Raw genomic sequence first — 18,220 nt, 5'->3', positions numbered from 1 at the left:
TATTGACATAGACAAAATTGCCATAATCAAAAAAAAAGGAAAATAGGCGTGGAAAACACAGGCATGAAGGCAGTCAAATGAGTGTCTCTATGTGGTCAGGGACTTGGAAATTAGTATAGAAAACAAAACATTGGCATCTCACATTTTTAAAATTTCTTATTAAATATGGACATTCCGATGAGTAAGATGGTAACCTCAATATAGGTTTGATTTGTACTTTCCTGATTGATGATATTGAGGGTTGTTATACTTTTTGTTTAGATTATTTATTCAATTTTTATTTATATCCTTTCTTGAGTTTCTGATTTGTTTACAGAAGCAGAATTTCCAGTTTCATATTTCCTTCATGTTCAATATGAAATTTTATCTTATTGTTTTAACTGTAAGCTATGTGTTGTCATGCATTAAAAATTTATAGAGAGTCTATGTGTTAAATCAGTCAGATGGAATCTCCTGGAAAAGAAATTTATCTGCCTGGAGTGTAGATATTAGAGATAGACACCCTTGACTAATTAAGCTAATCCTAGAGAATCAATATGATGCCATCTAATTAAATTACAAATCTTACCTTTGGTTGGGCATGTCTTAGTGTGTAAGACATGTCTGAGAAAAGAATCCAAAAATAAACCACAAAGCATCAGGGCAGAAAATTTTCCAATTAACATAGCACACTATTTAATATTTTAAAAGTTCAAGGCTAACCCTTGAGACTTGAGAAATCAATACCAACATTTCAGATTTAGCTGTCATTTTAACATTTATAAATAAGAAAGTGAGAGTAGGTAATACTGTGTTTGTTCAAAAGTGATGTAATAGAACTGACTACATAGGAAAAAATTCTAGCCTCTTCCTACTCTTCAAGGGTATTAAATTTTACAAGCTTCTTTATGTTAAAGAAAGTCATAGATTAAGAACCTGTAACCAAAATAAATTAAGTTATGGGATGCTTAAAATTGAGACTTGAAAAGTTAAGACACAACTATAAATTTACTTTTGTCCTTTGTTTCCTTGAAATCAAGTCTGCCATTATAAGCCAAAGCCTTCTGGACATTTACTCAGTGATAGTTTTACTGTCTTGGCATGTGATTCTAAACTCTCCAAAAAAAAGTTAGTGAGGGTCCTTGTTACTAGTTTTGTTGTGATGGTTAGCCCTATGTCTACCATGTTAAAAATATCTCACATCCTATGAGCCCTGCTTGGTTGATTCTGTGGACTCACAGAGACTGGAGTGACAATCAGAGAGCCTGTACAGATCTGAGCTAGGTCATCTACAGATATGTTACAGTTGGGTAGCTTCATGTCCCTGTGGAACTCCTAACTCCTAACAGAGGAGGCATTGTCTCTGACTCTTCCACCTATTTTGAGACCCCTGTCTCCTTACTGGGTTACCTCATCTAGCCTTGATATGAGATTATGTCCTTGGTCTGATTGTAACTTGACATGCCATGTTCAATCAATAGCCCTGTACTTTTTGAAGGGCAATGGAGGAGTAGATTTAGGGGAGAGTGTAGGTGGGGAAGGGGCTGGGGAAAGTGACAGGAAGGGACACTGCTATTGGGATATAATATGGAGAGAAGAAAAATCCCATATCCCTTAAAATATATTTAATTTGAAAATTATTTACTTACAGATTTTATTCATTGAGTAATAAATTTGACACCAGCATGTTTCATTCTTCTAAAACTCCATTTCATGATATTGAAAACGATTACACTTGTTCACAAACTTATACAGTCGTAAAGATCTAAAGTGTTCCTGCCCTGTGTGACATAGTAGAACAAAAAATATACAACCTGTTTTTAACTTATTATTACAAGTTATAAGGAAGCGTGCTTGCATACACAGGGAGGGCAGAGCACAACTTTGTGGAGCTACTTCTCTCCTTCTACTGTTACCTGAAATTCAAGGCTTCAACTCAGGTTTTAAGACCTGTGAAACAAGGACTTTTCCTGCCAATCAATCTCTCAAACCCCATCCCTCAGAATGCTTTAATTTAATATTTTAATTGGCCTATAAAGGAGCAGTTTTCCTTGTGGGAGTTTTACATTCACCCTCCTCTTCATCATTTTTTGTCCCTCCTCCTCCTCACTGTACCTTTATGTCCCCAATACTTACACTTTATTATCTCATGTGTTCTATTGTCTTCACCAACACTCTCATTAAAGACTCTTTTCCATTTCACTGATGCCTTTCTAGCATCCCAGTATTTCCTATCATTTACATCACCTAGGTCTGCATGTGAGAGAGAACTCACAGTATTTGTCTTTCTGACCTTATTTTGCCTCTTTACTTGATTTAATATTTTCCAGTTCAACTAATTATTTTTAATTTTCTAACTAATTTTTCTTTATGATTAAACAAAATTTAACTGTATGTTGTATATTTTCCTTATCCATTCATCCACTAGTAGAATTCCAAGCTTACTTAGCTTCCTGTCTGTTGCATGTAGTATTGAGCAGAGATGTGTATGACAGTCTATGTAGTAGGATACAAAATCCTTTGGGAATCTACCCAGGAGCGGTACAACTGAGTCATTTGGTACTTCTGTTTTATAAATAGAAACTTAAACTAAGGCAGAATTCAGTAAAAAGTTGTAATCCACCATGAACACCTGAAACAGGAAAAAAAACTAATTGAGAACCACTGAGTCCATTGCCTATCTATAAAATATTTAGATATTTAAATTTACTTTTATTAATTCCTTGAGAATTTTATGCAATGTACTGTGGTCATTATGCACCTGTCACTCCTTTCCCTAACTCTTCACATATCTGCCTGACCTCCCTACCACCCCAAACTTAACATCTTAAAAAGAAATTAGGACTCCAATTTGTGTTACCTGTATATTCCTGGGTGTGAGACCATCCATTAAGCTACGGTCTGTCTACCAAGATGCACACACTTAAACAAAAGTGACTGTCTTTCCCCCAGAAGCCATCCACTGTCCACAGCTCTTGGGTCAGAGGTGGGTCTCTCCAATGCCTTCTCACTCTCTATCTACAAAAGTGTTAGCTGGCTTGATCTTGTGCAGGTGTTATGAGGGCATCTACAGCTGCTGAGAGCACAAGAGCTCAGCCATCCTGTCCTGTCCAAGAGTCACTGTTTTGTTCCAGTCTCCAACGCCTGAGTCTTACAATCCTTCTTTCCCCCTTCCATATGCGAGAAGATTTTTAAGGATACAGTAGGGAATGCCTGACACAGGCTGTGTTATCAGAGCCAAGTAGTTTTATTTGGTGTTCTGAAGTTCTAGATAAATTATCTATTCCATCCAAAAATGGTTTCCCTACTTAGAAAAGTGCCCTTATTTCTTTTCACATTTGCATATTAAGTAATATAATAAAATATATAGACATGGGGTGTCCACGCTCACTGATGATTTCTGTTCTCTCTCCCCTGATTTCCCTACACCTGATCCCCACGCCCCATTCCCATCCCTATCCCCTCTCCCATACAGGTCCTTCCCTTCATCTTCCACCAATATCTATTTAATTTTGCCTTCAGAGAAAGATTCAAGCATCCTCCCTTAGGACCTTCTTGTTATTTGGCTTCTTTGGATCTGTGTATTGTAGCATGGTTATCCTCTACTTTATAGCTAATATTCATTTATAAATGAGTACATACATACATGTCCTTCCAGATCTGGTTACTTCACTCAGGAGGATATCTTCTAGTTCCATCCATTTGCCTACAAAATTCATTATGTTCTTGTTTTGATAGCTGTACTAATGGGGTGATATCCATGGGGGGGGGGGCTCCTTGTTCTCAGAGGAAAAGTGGAAGAGATAATGGAAGGGGAGTTGTGTGAGGGGGACTGGAAGGATGGGGGACTGATATTGGGATATAAAGTGAATAAAAAATAAATGAAAATATATTTAGAAAAGTTCGTGAACATATTTATGTGCTCTATTTTTCATTTCTGGAAAGAATTAGATCTAAATTATAAAAAGTTATTAACATTCTCCATATGTTTCTAGTTTGGTAACTAAAATGGTATTACATTTATTTGTTTTAGAAGGGTTGGAGAGAGCACAGTGTGCAGGTGGGGTTCTCCTTTTCCGATGTGGATTCCCAGTTATTGAACTCAGGTTATCAGGTTTGTTGGCAAATATGTTCACCTGCTGAGCCATCTCATCAGCCTTGGTTTAGCATTTTAAAGATAGCCTCAAATTCTTTGCCATCACTCTTATTAAGAGATAGAGCCCAATATATCTTCTAATTAATTCAAGCCAGTGCTAGGAATTTCCTTAACAAATAGAACAAGGCAAGAGATTACGATAGTATGGGGTTTCGGGATGATAAGATCCTCTTAAGCTACATATTGGGCTATGATCAATCTAGAGAAAGCAGTTGCCATTAAGAAGCCCATGAACTATTATGCTTTGATTTTTATGTTCTTATGGTGTGTGTATGCAGGGGGTCTTCATGTGTTTGTATTTCTGAATCTTTTTCTTTTTGTTTTGTTATGTGGTGTGTTATTTGTTTTCTCTGTCTCTTTCCTTTATTTTCTTTTGGTTTGTTTGTTGGATGGTCTGTTAGTTTTTTTAAAAAGACAGAGAGAAAAGGTATGGAGTTGGGTAGGTGAAGACATGGAGAAAATCTGTAAGGAGACAAAGGCAAAGTATATAGGGGAAAATTATTTACAACTGAAAAAAAAAGTTCATATATGTTGAGACAAGCAGTGTATGAGGGAGCACAATCTAGTCTCATTAGGATGCTACATAGAAAACTATTTTTCTATTGGTATGCACTACCAACCAGACTAGGCTTAGACACATAAGGGAAGGACATACCTTGGGCATTCCAAGAGAAATTATATGGAGAAAAACATGGATACCAAGCCAACAGTAAGGTTCAAGGGACAAAGCATATGGCCTTAAACACAATTCCTAGATGTCTGCAAACATCCAAGTTGCTCAAAGTTGCTCATTCATTGTGGAACATAGAGAGTGCATCTGTGCTAGGTTTTGTACAAATCTCTCCCCCAAGAAATAGAAGCCTGATGGAAACAGTCTACCAATTTTCAGAAATAGCTAGTAAATACCCTCCTCATGTTTAAGTGTTTAGTCATGTCCTAATGTTTATTAACAAGTTTATAGTAGCACACATATTGTTTGTCAGTTCCTGCATACATGAACTGTGTGTGTGTGAGCAAATGGTGTTACGTTGGTATGTACAAGAGATTCTATGCATTTCTTTTTACAGATATCTGCGATGTTTCTATTGGGCAGTTCGAACTTTAATTACTATTGGGGGCCTTCCAGAGCCACAGACTTCATTTGAAATTGTTTTTCAACTTTTGAACTTTTTCTCTGGGGTTTTTGTATTCTCCAGCTTAATTGGTCAGGTAAGCTGACGATGTATCCCTATGTACAAAGTATATTCATTTTTAGAGGATTAACAAATATTTATAAATTTTATGTAAGAAATATTGAAATCTGTGGTCCTTTTGCTCCTTTCTCTTCCTTGTTTTGCTATTTTTCACGTATTTGATGGTGTGGAATAGAGTGTACTTGGGTCAACATTGACTTTTGGTGAGGTAACAGTCTTGCTACTTAGTCTAGGCTAGCCTCAAACTTGTGGTCCTCTTTCCTCTCATTGAAAAATAGATTCAAATTCTTACTGCTAGAATTACATATAAGTGCCGCCTTACCCAGATGACTTTTCCTTTTTGGGCATTAAATCTTCCAATTTTGTTAGGATCTAAACCCTTTGAATTTACAGTAAAAACATTATAATACATAATACATAATGAAGTCTAGAACCAGGTATTTCAAAGAGCATGTATTTTTGCATAATGTGTTGCAAAGTGGGCCTGTGATGTATCAGAACCAAGGCTACAGTGAAGTTATGCAAGACAGCCTGGGCAAACTCTACCAGAAACACTTCATACTCATTAGATATTTTATTTAATTAATTTTTGGTTGTTATGAATCCAAAAAACATTTATTGACTCGGTTTTGCAGCCCCTACATTCAGTTATCCAAGTCCATATAAGGCTATAGTACATGATATAAGAATTCAAACTATATCACAAAATCAATAAACCCACTAGAAAAGCTATTGATTCCTAATACATTCACTGCAGTATGGATAAAATTCATTCTGTAACAATAAGAACTACTTATCATGATATTTGATACTACTAAAAAATTATCAGAACTCAAATAGTGCATAAATTAATGTTAAGTGTCTGCTAAACATGGCATATGGCAGAGGAGTTCAGAAGCCGTCTCCTGTTCAGTAAAGGGAAGCCTCTCAGGTTCTATGGAACAGATGCATATGAGGCATTTTCAAGAGCTAGATAGTATCCAGGTATCATCAACAAGCAGTTCTGTTGATGATAATCAGTCATGAAAATATGTCAGAAGTAAAGCACGAAATGTGTTTGACATCCAAACAGCACTGATGAGACAAAGGCCCTTTGAAAGTAAGAAGCAAATTCAAAAATAAAATATTTTAAGAATTCTGAATATTAAATCTGAGTTTTGCCTTGAACGCAATGCGAAGCCAGTCCAGGAAGGGCATTGAACAAGGAGGTTCCATGTAAATTATAATATAAACTAAATAGGATCAGCATTTTTACATATGTGTTTTAAAGATTTATTTATTTTATGTATACAAGTACACTCTAACTATCTTAAGACACACTAAAAGATGGCATCAGATCTCATTACAGATTGTTGTGAGCTACCATATTATTGCTGGGAATTGAACTCAGGACCTCCAGAAGATTATCCAGTGCTTTTAACCATTGAGTCATCTCTCCAGCCCAAAATATGTGTTTATTATTGCTTAGGTGTAGTGACTAACAGATTAAGGACAATTGCTACTGAAAAGTTGTCATAGGTCTTAAAAGACGGGAGCATTCCATACCATAAAGTTGAGGATGTTGAACAAAATAATGAATTATTGGTAGGGGAGGCACTACAGCTAGGTAAGCATCAAAGTTAGCTAATTCTGGTAATTTCATCAAGCTTTGAGATGTAGGTTTATTGTTCTGGTGCCTAGTGCTATCCTATAGAACATAACAATAAGGAGACTACATAATGGCTATAGAAAGAGTAAGAATTATGGATTAATTAAGATAAATTATGAAAAGCATTCTCAGAAGAGAGTCTCAGAGACTACATGACTATCTCTCAGAAATTGGCTACAGCTAACAGGAGCAAGCAAGTTTCCAAATACAAACACATAACAATATAGACAATAGATAGTCAATGCACAGGGGCATGTCAGCTTCAGCTTAGATGTGTCACTGGACTAGAAAGAGAAGTTAGAAAGACAACTCCATTGAGAAAACATTTAGGTATTGGAAAATGAATTTCAAGAAGTTAAACATTGTAGGTATAAACTATCACATCAATGCATGGGGAAATTTACTAACGGTTGAAATATAAAACTAGTTGGAAATTTTTTCAATTTAAATTTAAATGCAATGAAACAGCAAAAAAAAATATGCATTATGTCATAATGTACCATAATCCACATAGGGTGCATTCACTGTTTTCCCATTTTTACAAATGAGGAAACTCAAGTTTAAAGAGATTAAGAGGTTGAGCAGGATGTGGTGACACACACCTTTAATCCCAGAATATGGGAGGCAAAGGCAAGAAGATTTCTATGAGTTTGAGGCCACTCTGTTCTACATACTGAGTTCCAGGACAGTCAAAGAGGCATAGTGACACTCTGTCTCAAAAAGAGACAAGATGAAAAGCCATTGCAATTCATACTTTGAATTCATACTGTCTTTGGATAGAACAATATGTGATTAAATGGACAGTTAAAGTAAAATCCAATGCAGATTGAACACTTGGCGTGTGCAAAGCAATATTCAAAAGACTACAAAATGATGTCTCCGTCCTGTGATCTGAGCACTTTGGAAGCAGAAACAAGAGGAAAGGGAAAAAATCAAAGCCAGTGTAGTCTAGGTAGCAAATTCAAGCTCAGCCTGAACTGCATTGCTAGAATCTGCCTCAAAATCAATAAAGAGAGAAAAATGAAAATGATGTCTGCCCAGCCTGAGTGCAATGTTTTCCCTGGACAGCCACAGCTACGTTACTTGTGAAAGTCTAAATTTGAACTCTACGTTAGTCCTACTGATGTACACAGCTTACATCTTAAATAGTCTTTTGGTGACTCTTCTTTTTAATTATTAATTAATTAATTAACATCTTAAATACTGCTCTCCTCCATTTTCCCCTCCCCCTTTTCTCCAATCTGGTGGCCCTCCTGGGTTTCCCCACACCCAGGTGCATCAAGTCTCTGCAGGATTAGGCTTATCCTCTCCCACTAGAGCTAGACAAAGCAGTCTTCTGTTACATATATGCTGGGGGCCTTGGACCAGCCTATGTATGCTCTTTGGTTGATGGCTCAGTCTTTGGGAGCTCCTAGGAGTCCAAATTATTTGACCATGATGGTCTTCCTGTGGGGTTGCCATCCCCTTCAGAGCCTTCAATCCTTCCCCTAACTCTTCCATAGGAGTCCCTGACCTCCATCCAATGTTTGTCTGTGGGTATCTGCATCTGTCTCAGTCAGCTGCTGGGTAGAGCCTCTCAGAGGACAGCTATAGTAGTAGGCTCCAGTCTACATGCACAACATAGCATCACTAATAGTGTCAGAAATTGGTGCCTGCCCATGGGATGGGACTTAAGTTGGGCTAGTCACTGGTCTGTCACTCCTTCAGAACATATATGTTGAGGTCCTTGGACCACCCATAGTTGCTCTTTGGTTGATGCCTCAGTCTCTGTGAGTCTCTGCTCCAACTTTGTCCCTTCATTTCTTTTATACAGGACCAATTTTTGGTCGAAAGTTTTGTAGCTGAGTTGGTGTCCCCATCCCTCCACTGGCAGTCCCATCTGGCTACTGGAGGTGGTTTCTTCAGGTCCCATATACTGTTGAGCATTTTGTCTAAGGTCACCCACATTGATTCCTGGGAGCTTCCCCCATCCCGGGTTTCTGAGACTTCCTAGATATTCCTCTGAACCTCCATCTTGACCCCCAGCAACTGCATATTTCCATTCATTCTCCTGGCCCTCTAGTCTTCTCTCTTGTTTCTTTCCATACCTGATTCTGCCCACCTATTCCCCTTGCACTCTCCCACCCAGATTCCTCCCTCTCTCTGCTTTCTAAGACTATTTTGTTCCCCCTTATAAGTGGGATTCAAGCATCCTCACTTGGGCCTTCTTTCTTGCTTAACTGTTTTGGAACTGTAGTGTGTATCTTAGGTATTTTGTACTTTTTTGGCTAATATTCATTTATCAGTGAATACATATCATGCATGTCCTTTTGGGTTACCTCACTCAAGATGATATTTTCCAGTTCCATCCATTTGCAGGCAAAATTCATGAAGTATTCATTTTTAATTGCTGAATAGTATTCCATTGTGTAAATCAACCACATTTTCTGTCTACATTCTTCAGTTGAGGGACATCTGGATTGCATTCACTTCTGGCTATTATGAATAAAGCTGCCATGAACATAGTGGAGAACATGTTCTTGTTATTTGGGGTATATGCCCAGGAGCAGTATAGCTGAGTCTTCAGGTAGAACTATTTCCAGTTTCTTCATAAACCACTAGACTGATTTCCAGAGTGGTTATACAAGGTTTCCATCCCACCAGCGATGGAGGAGTGTTCTCCTTGCTCTGCACACTCTCCAACATGTGCTGTTGGTTGAGTTTTTTATCTTAGACATTCTGATTGGGTAAGATGGAATCTCAGGGTCATTTTGATTTGCACTTCCCTGATGGCTAAGTGAGTTGAATATTTCTTTAAGTTTTTATCAGCCATTAGAGAGTTTTCTGTTGAAAATTCTCTGTTTAACCCTAGAGCCTATTTTTAAATGGGTTATTTGGTTTGTTGATGTCTAATTTCTTGAGTTCTTTTTATATTTTGGATAGTAGCCCACTTTCAGATGTAGGATTAGTAAAAATCTTTTCCCCTTTGTAGGTTGACATTTTGTCCTATTGACAGTGTCCTTTACCATACAGAAGTTTTTCAGTTTCATAAGGTACCATTTACCAATTGTTAATGTTAGAGTCTGAGCTGTTGGTGTTCTATTCAAGAAACTTTCTCCTGTGCCAATGAGTTAAAGGCGATTTCCTGCTTTTTCTCCTATTAGATTCAGTGTATTCAGTTTTATGTTGGGGTCCTTGAGCCACCTAGACTTGAGTTTTGTGCAGGGTAATAAATATGGATCTATTTACATCCTTCTACATGAGGACAGCCAGTTAGACCAGCATCATTTGTTGAAGATACTTTCTTTTTTCCACTGTATAGTTTAGACTTCTTTGTCAAAAATCAAGTGGGTTTATTTCTGGGTCTTTGAATATATTCTACTGATTCTGCCCCAATACTATGCAGTCTGTTTCTGCACCAATACTATGCAGTTTTTATTACTATTGCTTCATAGCACAGCATGAAGTCAGGGATGGTAATTACTCCAGGGGTTCTTTTATTGCCAGAATTTTTTTTGGCTATCATCGGTTTTGTGCTTTTCCATATGAAGTTGAGAATTGTTCTTTAAGATCTGTAAAACATTGTGTTGGAATTTTGATGGGAATTGCATTGAATCTATAGATTGCTTTCAGTAAGATGGCCATGTGTACTATGTTAATCCTGCTGACCCATTGACCATGGGAGATCTTCTGGGGTCTCCTTCAATTTCATTCTCTGGAGACTTGAAGTTTTCTCATATAGATTGTTTACTTGCTTGGTTAAAGTTACACCAAGACATTTTATATTACTTGTGGCTATCGTGAAAGACGCTATTTCCCTAATTTTTTTTTCTCAGGCTGTTTATCATTTGTATAAAGGAGAGCTAGTGAGGTTTTTTTTTTTTTTTTTGAGTTAAGTTTGTATCCAATCACTATACTAAAGGTGTTTATCAGCTGTAGGAGTTCTCTGATAGAATTTTTGCTCACTTATGTTACTATTGTATCATCTGCAAATAGCTATTCTTTGACTTATTCCTTTCTAACGTGTATCCCCTTGATCTCCTTTAGAAGTCATATTGCTGTAAATAATAACTTCAGGTTTATATTCAACCACTTTGCTGAGGTGGTTTACAGTTGTAAGAGTTCTCTTCATTTGAAAGTCTTAGAGAGATCAGGGATTCAAGGGACATACATAAACATAATAAAAGCAATATGCAGCAAACCAATAACAGATAGCAAATTTAATGAAGAGAGACTTGAAGCAATCCCACCAAACTCAGAGACAAGACAAGGTTCTCCACTCTCTTTCTATCTGTTCAATGTAGTACTTGAAGTTTTAGCTAGCATAATAAGACAACAAAAGGAGATTAAGGAGATGCAAAGTGGAAAAGAAGAAGTCAAGGTATCACTATTTGTGGATGATATCAGAGAATGCATAAGCAACCCCTACAATTCTATCAGAGAACTCCTAGGGCTGACAAACAACGTCAGCAAATTAACTCATAAAAATCAGTAGCCCTCCTCCTGGTGATTCTTATGCATGTGGGAATCTAATAAGTATAGTGTACTTGCCTTTCAAATTGCACTTAAAGATGTAACCTTGGCTAACAACACTTGAAACTGTGGTACTGATATACAAGAGAAAGATTAAAGACACAGATACAGACTTGTATCTTAAGCTCTCAGAGTGATTAAGAGATGCTTTGAAGAAAAACAGAAAAAAAATAAGAGAGCCTCAAACAAAATTGCCATGTATTTGAAATCTATACATATCTATACACTGGTCATGCCAGTGACTGTGCCTCAAATTAACCGTCATTGTTTACTCCTGAATTCTAATTTCTGCTATAATCCACAAACCCTGATATTTCCTAACTCTAACCATCATATGCTTTCCTAGACTGGAAATCATTGTGGAATACATATTACCCTCAATTCCTACATCAATGAAACCCAACATTGGTGAAGGATAGTACATAAGATGTTCAGATGAATACACTACAAATCCTTTGACCTTCAAAACCATCTAATAATGTTTAACTTTATCCTTGAATCCTGGCTAACACCCTTGTTAAATCTCTCAACCCAACCTCTGATAAACCATGCCTGGTAGCCTTCACACACTGAAATAATGCTGTTTGTGGCACATGAACATGGAAAGAAAAGATCTAGGTATCGAGACCATGGAAAAATATTTGGAGAGCCATTGAAGAATAAGAACTTCTGAACGACTGACATTAAGAACTGCCTGTAGAGCTCTTTGCAAATATTTTGAAGAAGTAGTAGATTCTATTACCTCTAAAACTGTAAATTGAGGAAGCCAACATAATGTAAGGTATTTGAGCTATATTTTTAAAACATCAAGAAGGTTTTTTTTTTTCATAAGCAGAAAACACTCCACAGCTACTAGAATGAATGAGCAAAGTATTAGTGAGACCTAGCTTTCCTCCTATAATAAACTCACAGTCAAGGCAAATTTATAACCCCTTCTTCTCTCTATGTGAGAGGAAGAGCCGAGCAATATATCTTTTTTGTGCTGAGACCTTAAAGATCAGCTTTTAACCTAGAGTGGGTTTTTATGGCTGAGTTATAAACATCTGAGAACTAAACCTGACAGTTCCTTAAGGACCGTCACAGCAGCAGACAACGCTTCAGTAATTTCAGCACATTTCAACTTCTGCTGAATACTGTGCCTTGAGCATGGTAAGATTTGATTTCATCTGTCTAAACAACACAAAGGGAAGAACAGAGTCTGGAACTGCATGACAAGTTGAGCCTATAGAAGCAAGCACCCCTGGCTGATCTGTGAAAGGTACTTTAGCAGAGAGACTCTCAAAACCGACTAGCCATTCTGCAGGATAATTGCTCATCTCTCGTTACACTTCCCTTGCATCTGTGCAGGGATTATGGTTGTTTTAAAATGTCAACTACCATTTTCACAGTCATTTATAAGTATATGAAGATTGTGTGCAGTCAACTGCATTATGAGACAAAAGCCTCACAAAAATCTCAGATTATTGGTCTAATGGGCCTTATTATTGTCAGCGAGATAATCTCATTTCCAACCTTTTATTAGAACCTGATGTCGGTGTGTTAAAAATCAAGTAATCAGGGCAATAGACAGGGATATTGTGTAAGGACAAGCAATTCAGATGGAATTCCCCTCCTGGGTGTGAATGACCATATTTATGGTTTTAGATGCGTGATGTAATTGGGGCAGCAACAGCCAATCAGAACAACTTCCAAGCCTGCATGGACAATATCATTGCCTACATGAACAAATACTCCATTCCTCAAAGTGTGCAGTTTCGAGTTCGGACTTGGCTGGAATATACATGGAACTCGCAAAGAATCCTAGGTGAGCACAACCAATAGTTGCTTATATTCCTGTAAACTTATGTAAGATAAAAAAGGAAATCTTTGGATTTGAATAACAGGTTGAAAAACAAGTGTTCTCTCCAGTGTTAATTTAACATGAATACATTTTTCTTAAATTTAGAGCCATTTTCCAACGAAAGTCTTAGAAGAAAATGGTAAAATTTTGCTCAGTGCCTACCAGTTGCTAGAAATTACACAGTTTGCCTCTCTCACACACACATACACACACACACATGCATACACACACACACACACACAGGGGTACAGGCAACACATATACATACTTACATACAGACAGGTACACACATTCTACACACAGAGACAAACACATACACAAACCTGGACACATGGATGACACACACACATACAACACATACATGCATGTCACACATATCACACATATCACACACACACACATACACAAACACACACACACACATTGGAGAAATTAGGTGTCATTGACCCCTTTTCAGAGGCAAAGAAACAACTGAAGCTCCACTACAAAATTTGGCCAAGGACTTATAACTGGAACTGAGCTATGAATTTGTTGTCCAAACTCTTGTTCTGCCTGTGACAGCTCCTCTCTTTGGGAGCACAGTGTGCAGAGAAAGCTCAGGTTTTCAGACCATTTTCACTACACAGAATGGTTTGCAGTTAGTTCTAAGAGACCATTATTTATCAATATTGTCTGCTCTGCAACATGAGTACTTCAGCTCAAAAAATAATTTTTACTAAAGCATCTAAACTAAGTTATGGCCTAGTTGACAATAAATTTAATTTTTAGTTTTTTCTATAAAAAAAAGAATTAATATTACTGAGAAGTCAACAAAAGGCTACTTCCTTCAGTGAAAAAAATTTTTTCAAGTCACATTTTTTTCTAAGAGAAAAAAAAACTGTCTACTGGTTCTAGTTATAGGACTTTCCTTCACCAGTCTGCCACTGGTAAGGAACTACAACCCCCAGAATGCACAGAGCACCATGGCCCTCCTTTTTACACCTGAAAGCAATTCTAGGGGCAAAGAAACTCCAAGGGGTGGCTCTTGATAGCTGCTACAGGCAGAGATCAACTCTGGCTTACTGGGACAAACAGCCCTCAGAAATAATAAACTTATTTAATTTTATTTTTGCTTCATTTTATGTGTAAGGACCTGCATGTATTTATGTACAGTGTATGTATGCCTGGTGCCTGCATTGGCCATAAAATGGCTTCAAATCCCCTAGAACTGGAGTTACAGATGGTTGGGGACGAACATATGGGTACTGGGAATTGAACTTAGGTCCTCTGCAAGAGCAGCAAGCTCTTACTACTCCTTACTACTCAATCACCACTGTAGCCCCCAAATTATGTTTCTATATGAAAGATGGCTATATTTATGATCTATGTTGGAATCAAATTAACAATGTAGCACATAATTTTTCTTATTTACTTAAGTAGATGTAAGGAGACATCCAAAATATAGAATGAATCGATACCCAAATATCAAATGAATAGATATCCAAAATGAATATAGACATGTGTATATGAAATCCAAGCACTTTGAAAACAGAGGCAAGTGAGTCTGTGAGTTTAAGGCTAGCTGGTCCACATCGCAAGTTCCAGGCCAAACAGAACTATATAGTGAGACTCTGCCTTAAAGATTTCAAATAAATTTTTAAAATGGGGCAGGCGGGGAGAGAGTAATCCAGATAATGCAACTTCATGAACCCAAGCATACTTAATAGCAAGAATGGGCAATTTTGTTTGTGAAATATTTTGTCAGTCTGTTGTTCCATCATTTAATTCAAGTGTTAAAAATATCCATAATGTATTCAAGTTCATTACTGAGTTAATAAGCAACTAAATAACAATAATTTAAATTTACTCACTTAGCACATTTCTTCATTAGATTATATTCCCAGCTGAGATGCCTACTAATTATGCTTAACCCAGCAAGTCACTTATAGCCTCTCTGAATTTAAATTCTTTTATTATTCTTGTATCTGCAAAGTAGAAACAAATTACTGGTCCTAGGATTACTATAAAGGTCAAATAAGATAATGGACATGACAGACCTCCATATGCCTTTAAGTACCCCACCACTCACTATTTGTCATCCTTAAGCTGATGGGGCTGGCAGAAATAAGAACTAGATCATTTTTCCATCTTAGGCTGTTCACCAACCTTTATCTCACAGGTATATTTAATGTCTTAAAATTTCTAAAAATGATGCTCTGGAATATTCATTTTGCCATTTATAGTTAAAATGCTTCTTTGCTCTCATGAGCAAAAGAGCACCATTGTGATGTGTGAAGGGCCTAGTATGTCATTGCCTGTAATTCCAGCATTTGGGAGGCCCCAGTGTGAGGGGAAAATGCTGTAAGGCCAACCTGGGCTACACTGCAAGACCTGTCTCTCAAAAGAAGAGAGGGACATATTTGAAACCCAATGCAAAGAAGGTAAAGGAGGATCACTAGACCCTGTTGGTGATTCAGACTAGACAGAGGTCCAAGATCAATGAGAACCTCTATCTCAAAAATCAGAGTGGAGAGTAACTCCACTCTGACACATGAACACACATGAACTAAACACACACGTGCACATGAACATACACACACACACACACAGCCTTGATGGTAGGTATATAGATCTAATATTCATAACAAACACGCTATTTTTAAGATATACTTGTTTATAAAAACATTTGTATGTTGTTCATTTTCAATTATTTTTCTACTTACTCTTTGGTGAATTGTTTTACTAACTATTCAACTTCGGAGACTGATGTATTTATTTTTAAGATGAGTCCGACTTGCTTGAGAACCTCCCGACAGTGATGCAGCTGTCTATCGCCATCGACATAAATTTTAGTATCATCAACAAAGTGGAGTTGTTCAAGGCAAGTATTTTTAGAATGAATACAGCATACAATATTAATTTCTCCAAAAAATCTCAGTTCTTGCTTTATATGGAATTTGCGAGTTTTTTCTTATCTTTCCATTTTTATTGTATTTTATTGATTTATTTGTTTTGTGTGTATGTGTGGAAGATTCAAAAGAACACACATGTGCTAAGGTGTGCATGTGGTTATCAGAAGGAAATTTATAAGAGTCAGTGGGTCGAACTGAGGTCACCAGATTTGGCAATAGGTGCCTTCACCTGCTAAGTCATCTCACTGTCCCTGCCTTATGCTTTAACAAAGTCAAAATAACCTGGACAACTTATAAGAATCAGAAAGATTATGGGTCCCTGCTCAACAGACAATTTGCTCTTTAGAAGTCTCTCTTTTCTAATTAGTGTCAAGGAAGAGGAGTTATTCAGACAAGTTCTTCAGACTCTTCTTGCATAAATTTAAATTTAATTAAACCCCACTGTTCTGTTTTTACTAACAAAAGCATCACCTTCCATTATGAACATGCCTTGGCAACATATGATGAAGTTCCCAGATCAGTTCAGTATCAACCTACTCATGTAACTATTACTAATGTTTTAGATGTACCTTTCTTTCTTTAAGAAAAAGTCTTTCAATATAGTATTGGTCTGCCTAGAATCTGTGATATTAAAAGTAAACCAACTCTAGTATGGTTTGGATGATAGCATATCACCAGAATTTATGCTGAAATTCAATTCCTGTATTAAGAAACTGAAGGGCTAGTAACTGAGTCAAAATCTCTATCTTCTTGCTGATTGTCGTTTTCTATGGAGGCATGGATGGTTTATTCACTCCAGACAGAGCAATGATGACAAAATGATTCTGCTCAAGTAAAGCAGTGAGTGTATAAGATGTGACTACAGAAACACAGGTCAAGAGTTACCTACAGAAACATGGGTAACTCAAAGGCATGGCAGGAAAGTCCAGCTCAGCATCCGTGATGGCTCACAAAAGCTGTATCTCTGCAGCTCCAAGCTCATCTTTGAAGCAGCTCCCCTTCCTCAGCAACTGCTTACTGCTTATGTAGCCTTACAGACAGGCCTTGTGAAGCTGGCAACTTTCTGAGCTTCCTGGGTTTTAAAAGCTCTGTGACTCTCAGAAGTTTCATTACCTTCTTATAAGTACCTTCCTCTCTCAAGGAGAGACTGTCTGAATTCAGAGGAAAGAGCTATACATCTCCTGAATATGAATGCACAAACTAAGATGTGTTAGTTTGGAGTGATAAACCTACTGTATGGAAATGTCATGTAAATAATTTGATTTCCAATTCTTCTGTTCCTGGGAGAGGTTGATGTTCTAACAATAGTTTAGACCTCTCCATTAATTGATGTATTTTAAGCCATGGCATTCGTATGAACACCAAGTTTCAGCAAAGACCAAAAAGAAACTGTAATCCATGAAGAAGCACATGACTTGAAATACGTAACTGCCACCACTGGGCTGTAGGCAAAAAAACTGAAGCTGTATGGTGGACTGTTAGGCAAAATTCCTCCAAATCCTGGGCCAACCGCTAGCTGACTCCTTATGCTACTAGAAGCAAGTCAATATCCAAGAATGCTTGATTGTGTGCTGATCAGATTTTCACCAGGATGTTGATAAAAGTATAAAAAGTCTGATATTCGTGTTGCCAGAAGACATAAAACAGAATTAGTCAAGAAATAATATTGGTTTCTTAATACAGGAATTGTGCTGATTATAAATGTTTAAATGAAATATTTTTAGACAGTGAATAAAGCCAAATTAATAGCACCAAGTAGGAAAGTCAAATATTTCAATGTTTAGAAGAATGCTAGTTTTTTAAAGAATTCTTTTTAGACCTAGGATCTTTACTGACTTCAAACTCTGCAAACCACAGTTAGAGATGAGATTTCTCTAAATTTTTACCTAATATAGGTTTTGCTGATTACTTAAACTACATGAAGTCTAACATATCATGTCATGAATAATAAGTTTTAAGAGTGACACTGAATTCAAATATTTTCTTCAGCTAACTTCGAGA

At 37.0% G+C, this 18,220-nt stretch overlaps 1 protein-coding gene across 2 annotated transcripts in view; it reads left to right on the top strand.

Annotated features, from left to right (window-relative positions):
• The window catches only part of Cngb3 (cyclic nucleotide gated channel subunit beta 3), a 183,081-nt gene that overhangs the window by 97,769 nt on the left and 67,092 nt on the right, over nucleotides 1-18,220 (top strand). For both annotated transcript variants that reach the window (XM_076924115.1, XM_076924114.1), the window contains 3 exons: nucleotides 5,203-5,344; nucleotides 13,133-13,292; nucleotides 16,091-16,188. In XM_076924115.1, the coding sequence (XP_076780230.1) occupies nucleotides 5,203-5,344; nucleotides 13,133-13,292; nucleotides 16,091-16,188 (400 nt within the window). The remainder of the gene's footprint in view (nucleotides 1-5,202; nucleotides 5,345-13,132; nucleotides 13,293-16,090; nucleotides 16,189-18,220) is intronic.

The sequence above is a fragment of the Arvicanthis niloticus genome, chromosome 25 (genome assembly GCF_011762505.2).
Source record: "Arvicanthis niloticus isolate mArvNil1 chromosome 25, mArvNil1.pat.X, whole genome shotgun sequence".
Lineage (NCBI taxonomy): Eukaryota > Metazoa > Chordata > Mammalia > Rodentia > Muridae > Arvicanthis > Arvicanthis niloticus.
The sequence above is the reverse complement of the archived record's forward strand: the minus strand, read 5'-3'. Positions and strand labels throughout refer to the sequence as shown.